Source organism: Macadamia integrifolia, chromosome 11 (assembly GCF_013358625.1).
Source record: "Macadamia integrifolia cultivar HAES 741 chromosome 11, SCU_Mint_v3, whole genome shotgun sequence".
NCBI lineage: Eukaryota > Viridiplantae > Streptophyta > Magnoliopsida > Proteales > Proteaceae > Macadamia > Macadamia integrifolia.
Genome location: NC_056567.1, coordinates 2,928,750 through 2,935,404, shown reverse-complemented (window position 1 = coordinate 2,935,404; position 6,655 = coordinate 2,928,750). Strand labels below are relative to the sequence as shown.

General features: G+C 34.8%; 1 protein-coding gene across 1 annotated transcript; it reads right to left on the bottom strand.

The window, feature by feature from the left end:
* Positions 1 to 1,460: 1,460 nt before the first annotated feature.
* Positions 1,461 to 3,845, bottom strand: LOC122092701 (cytochrome b561 domain-containing protein At4g18260). Its single transcript, XM_042662942.1, has 4 exons — positions 3,357 to 3,845; positions 3,012 to 3,173; positions 2,090 to 2,238; positions 1,461 to 2,000 (listed from the first exon to the last, which is right to left on the bottom strand). Exons 1-4 carry the CDS (start codon positions 3,495 to 3,497, stop codon positions 1,697 to 1,699), a joined length of 756 nt encoding a protein of 251 aa, XP_042518876.1. The 5' UTR covers positions 3,498 to 3,845; the 3' UTR covers positions 1,461 to 1,696.
* Between the last annotated feature and the right edge of the window lie 2,810 nt (positions 3,846 to 6,655).

Sequence of the window (6,655 nt, the reverse complement as noted above, 5' to 3'; positions counted from 1 at the left end):
AATTGAAGGAAAGTGAGGTGAAGTGAAATTTTCAAACTTAGTAATGAAATTTTTGTAATCGTTACCCCACATTATAGATGACCTAATCAGGCACATCCAAGACTCAGTCCTGTAGTATATGCTATTTGCAGATGATATCGTGCTGATAGATGAAACAATGGATGGGATTAATACTAAACTGGAGCTATGGAGATCAAACTTGGAATCAAGAGGTTTTAAGTTAAGCACAACGAAGACAAAATATATGATGTGCCCTTTCAGTCAATCTTGAGGAGAGGAGGGAGTGGTGAAGCTTGAGGAACAAGAACTACCTCGGAGGGAATGTTTTAGATATTTGCGGGCTATCATTGATAAAGAGGGAGATATAGAGGATGATATTGCTCATAGGATTAAAGTGGGGTGGATGAAGTGGAGAGGAGCGTCAGGAGTATTATATGACAAAAGAATACCTATTAAACTCAAAGGAAAATTCCACAAGACAGTTATACGACCGGCTATGATGTATGGAGGAGAATGTTGGGCAACCAAAAAGAGTAATGTGAACAAATTGAGTATAGTGAAAATGAGAATGTTGAGAGGTATGTGTGGGAATACCAGGATAGATAGGGTAAGGAATGCGAATATTAGATATGAAGTGAGTGTTGTACCGATCCATGACAAACTCCACGAGAGTCGATTGAAGTGGTATGGCCATGTCCAACGGAGACCTATGGAGGCCCCAGTTTGGAAGAATGACCAGATTTATTGGGAAGGCACTAGAAAAAGTAAGGGCAGACCTAAAATGACTATTAATGAGGTGGTCCGAAAATATATGCAAATTTTAGGACTAAACCCTAATATGACTTCGGATAGAGTTCTGTGGAGGACACGAACATGAGTTGCTAACCCCCTATAAGGGATGTTTTTCCATGATGCTTATCTATATTCTACAATACCCCCTAAAGTTACCCCCATATTCTCTCCTTTTAACTCAACTTCTATGCTTCTTTACTTTCTATTATTTTACCGGATTAGATCCATGTGACCGACCCCATTCAGTTGGGATAATGCTATGTTTTTTGTTGTTGTTGTTGTTATTACCCCACATGATTATGTCATTATATTCCAAATCATTCCATATTTGGTTAATAAATTTCACTTTGCATCTATGTCCCTTCGAGTTGAAAAGTAAAATAAAAGTTACATCTAAAAAGTATCATTACTAAATATTATAAGAAATTTAAGTAGTTTATACAATCATGTTGGTTAATGATTACAAAAGTTTCGTTTTAGTTTTAAAATTTTTCACTTCCCTTCCCTTCCCTTTAGTTTCTCTTGCAACCAAACGGAACTTGAACAAACGCCAATGCAATGGAAATATACAATAACAGATATAAGAGTTGCTTAAGGTATTTCCAAGTATATATGAGCAGTCTTTCTGTAAAATATGAATTTGAAATGGTAATGTGAGAGAAGTTTACAGCATTGACACTTCCTTTTGTAATTTGTATACAATACAGGGGTTAACAAACAATATTATTAGAAGCTTTGATGCAATCCAATGTCACAAACTATATCACCCATCACCCCAATGAAGAATGCTTCAGTCTGTATCATCAATTTTAAGAAAACCAATCTTATAGCTGAGAAAGAAAACCCAGGAAAGGAAAAAACAATCCCATGTTAGTTGGAAAGAGCCCTTGAGATTGTTTTTAGATCAAGGGACATTCACTTCCTTTTGGTTGGCTGTTAGAGTAATCAGTCCATCAGTGGGCATGGTGGGGTAATTACCTAAAATCACTTTTTGCTTATGCATATAATTCCATTTGTCTTGAAACAGATAAAGGAATCCAATGAAGGATATCTCAGCAGTGAAGAGTGAAGTCCAAAGCCTTGTACTTCTCAATGTCTTCTTCTGGTAAGCTTGTAACCCAGTATATATGTTGATGATCCCCAAAGTAGTAACTCCAGTTCCAAGTGCCCAGTGAGCTATATACCACTTACTTCTTCCTTTAGTCCCTCTGTACAAAGAAAGAAGAACTTAAAAAAATAAATAAATAAATAAAGAGAAAAATAAAACCTCTCTCTCTCTCTCTCTCTCTCAATTTACCTTTGAGGCCTGAAAAGGCCAATTAAGACTTGTACCCAAATCACGCCATAAAGAGCTAAGCCAATCCTTTGATGGTTGTTACTAAAGGAGTTCTCAAAATTTTTGATGGACAAGACTGCTCCTGCTGTGGCAAGGAGTACTGATAGTATCTGTTACATGGAAATTATAAACAAAGTCCATTAGTCTATCAGGATAAAACCATTAATTTCTCCAAAATGTCTTGAAGACTTCTTTACTTTGCCAAACCTCTGTTTAAAGGTATTCTCAGCTGTCTGGCCTTGTATTACTGTAGAGGCTATTCTACTTGATATTAGTTGAATACATTGAAACCATCTAACAGTATAGGTTTCATAGAACGGAATTTTTCTTTTCTTTTATTTCCATAGATTTATCATTCTCTAGAATTTAATAAATATAGAACTCTTCAAACTTTACCCAAAAAAAAAAAAAAAGGAAACTCTTCAAACTTAACTAGTGTGAAATACAGTTCATCCATGCATTTTATATATTAAAAAGAAAAAAAAAAGAGAAATGATACATTTTATAAATCAGTAATGATCACTTTTATATTAATTACTTGCAAATGAAGCTTTCATAATTTGTGACTGGAGGCCAAGCAATGTGGAAACCTAGACACAGCCAAACTCAATAGTGGAATAATTCCTTGGTAAGATTGCAGGGAAGAGACTAAAATTTTCTATTCAAAAAGAACTTTTCTTTTCCTCTTCATATTTATTAAAATTACTAGTAGGCTACTAATATAATAAACAATGTTAGAAAGGCATTGATGATCACATTATATTACTACAGGACCACTAAAAAGATCAAGTAATGAAAGGAAAAAGAAAGTGAATTACATAGTAGTTGATTCTTCGTCGCGATTGTGAAAGTAACAGAAGAACAGAGGAAGAGGTGTACTCACCTGCAAAATTGCATGGAAATAGAAGATAACCTTAAGCCTTCTCCCACATTCCAAACTATTGGACATTCTGATGATAAGTATACCAACAGGCATTATGAATCCCATTGAAGCCCAAAGGAGGAAGCCATGGACTATAATTTCGAAGGAAAGTTCACTGCTTAACTGTAAATATAACAGAAAATACTGTCAACTTCATTGGCTATAATTCCTTCAACTCACACAGATACTTTACTCATTTTCTAGATTAAGAAACTCATAATCACATTCAACACAAATGATTTCTGTAACCAACTAGAGAGAGAGAGAGAGAGAGAGAGAACAGAGGAGACCAACTGACTATAATACCTTTTGGATGTTCTGAGCCTCTCTCTTGTGATTCTTCACTGGTTTCTCCTCATGGCTAGATGAGCTCACAGATGGTAGAAGAGCAAGAGCAACAAAAGTGGCAGCAACAGTGAGAAAATCTAGCTTCTGAAAGATTTTCATTTTTCAAATCAACAGAGAACTCCTTGCATGCTTTTCTTTGAGTGAATTGTGATAATGGAGACTAGTCCAGACCCAGGATTGAAACAATCTTCTAAACTTATAAACTACTTTTCAAAGGACAAATATCCTCAATGAAATGGACTTCTTTAAGTAAATAACACTAACCCATATGGTGAATTCGTTCTCTCTCTTTCTCTCTCTCTCTCTCTCTCTCTTTCTCTCTCTCTCTCACAAAGAGGAAAAGGACTTTGGTATTTAATCCTCCTTTCTCAATACATAAGCAATACCCATTTTCAATACTTTCAGTCTGGAAAGTAAGCAAACCTTCATGCGTCCAGAAACTGCATTTGCCTTCTATTAAAAGAAGACAAAGTGGGTCATTTTTAGTGAATATTAAAAGGGAAATAGTAGTATTCTAGTCTTGGATGAACACACTGTGGTCTGTGGGTCTTGATTTGAACATGACAAAGAAGTTGTGGGTGTATCTAGTAGTTTCAACCATGTGGGCCTCAGTATAACAGGTTTCTTGGGTTTCATGGAGCGAAAGGTGGAGTTTCAGAAAGCATAAAAGAGTAGACTTTTGGAAGGGACACAGATATTTGAAAATGGAATGTAGAGTTTGGAAGTAAACGCTTTATCTTCTATATTCCCACTTCCACTGATCCACAAGCTTACCTTATACACAAGGCTCCCAGCACTAAGGGTCTGTGGAGGGTCATAATGTAGGCAGTCTTACTCCCGCTTTGCGAAGAGGCTGTTTTCGATTTGAGCCCACAACCACTAGGTCGTAATGGAACAACCTTACTATTGCTCTGAGACACGCCCTCCAACGATAATTGAAGTGCCCAACTTGGTGAATAGAATACACATTGCATGACGATGGTAGTGCAGCTTCTCATGAGTCTGGACCCTTCACATGTTCTGCATTGGACAGTTGGACCAACAACCAATTATATGAATGGTATGATTTCCTACATCAATTACCTGGATCAAGTGTACCTTTCCTTAGGGGGTAGATTGTGTTGATTTGTGATTTGTTAGAAATGGGTTATCATCAATGGGTACTATTTCTTTGATGTAACTCAAGCTAAAAGCAGACTACTTAAACACCCATTTATTATATCATACAACATAATGAACAGGCTTAGTTTCTATGGGCAATATGATACAAATGGACATAGACAACTTAGCTCTTGCAAATTCTTGTAGTGATGTGGGGTTAGAGAGAGAGAGAGAGAGAGAGAGCTGCAAGTCCTGCATGTAATCAAATACTGCCCTTAATTTGTTGACAGTTATGATGATTTGGATCCTAAAGATTTCACATGTATGGAAATATTATGCATGTTATAAATCTTTTGGGGAGAGAGGGTGAAGAGTAATAGATGGGGATTGGGTTCCTGCTCTGATATATTCCATTTGAACATTGGTTGAAGCCTGTTTGTTATCTCTGGATTGGTATGATTATAAGTTATCATCATCAGTATCATTATTTTTGAGATGGGAGCTTGGGATCTTGGTCTATATATATGTGAGGCAATTTCTTGAACTTCTGTGTATGGGATGATGAGTTGAGTACTTGCATCAATTGTATTAACTGTATTAGCTTACTATAACAAAATTAAGATCCATTGTAAGGTGATCACAATCAGTACTGTCAATGGTAGGGTCGACATCATCCTTAGCCCAACACATGAACCAAATTGTTGTTGAGATGTCACATGTGTGATTCCAACAGTGATGACCTACATGAAATCATGAGATTGATTGAATAATTCATTAGTTAGAAGATAATAACAATAGGAAAAAAGAAATTAAATTTATTCCCTACCACTTTCTCTCTTGTTCTACTGTTGGATGTTTAACTGACTTTGAAAAAAAAATGAAGGAAGACCAAAAAACTCTTTACATTGGCTGATTCTTTCTTTTAAGGATGTTTTTTAACCATATCAAGTGAGAAAAAATTGAAAAATATTTCTGATCAAGATTATCAAGTCGTCCCTTTAAAAATAATGATGAATGGAATGATCTCTAACAACCCCCAATTTAAAAACGGGAGAGATATTGATAGGGTATGTTGGTAGCTTTTGCTTTTTAGACTCTATGACCACCTGGCCATAAGTAATTATTATTACTATTGCTTTCTTTCCAGCAATGACAATGAAATAACATGATGACAGTGAAGGGTTTAAAACTGTTAATTATTTAGTGATGAATGAATATTCCTATTACCATATATATATATATATATATATATATCGGCCATGGTTCAAAACTTACCTTCCTTGACCAATCGATTTACTATAATGGGTGGCAGACCCACTAACAATTTTTTTAGAGGTAAGAACAGAGCCACTAACTATAATATATGTCATTTATATATCTCATATGTTTCAGTTAATGTTATCATTTTATATGCAGTTTACACATATTAAGTATATAACTTCTTGTCATCAAAGTAGTGAAGTAAAAACTTGTAACTTTCTTTTATTTTTTTTATTTTCAAATATTATTAAATAAATTATTTGAAACAAAAATAAAAAAGAGTTTTTAAGAAATTAAAGATTACTTATAATAATATTTATATGAAACCAACAAATTATAGGATCTATCACTACTGGGGAATAAAATGTTATACTAAGAGGGAAAAAATAGTAAAGTTAATTTTTTTTCCCCCATTAACGAGGGTTACAACAAGATTTTCCCCTTAATTATTGTTATGCAAGTGGTAGGAACCTTTCCAAGGAAACTGAACTTAATAATAACCTCCCTTATATATTTGTAGTGGTGGTGAAGGAGGAGGAGGAAGGAAGAGGAAGCTACCTTAAATCCTTTGAATTCATAAATTTGACCATTAAAATATAAAAATTTATTTTGAATGGTTAAAAAACAAAAAATAGATTTGCCATGTAGTACTTCACCTGACACCCAAATTTGTTGCATTTGTAGTTGGCTTCTACATATTCTTCCTTTGTTGTTTTGCTTCTCAGTCTCTGCACTGGTGAAACAAATTACAATTTTTCAAGCGTCACGAAAATCTTGATATGGAGCCTTATGACTCCATACGATCAAAATTTTAGGCATTTTTTGATGAATTTGTACCCCTGAATTCTTAATAATATAGGGTTTTGCAGATGATTGTAGACATCTCATTCTATCAC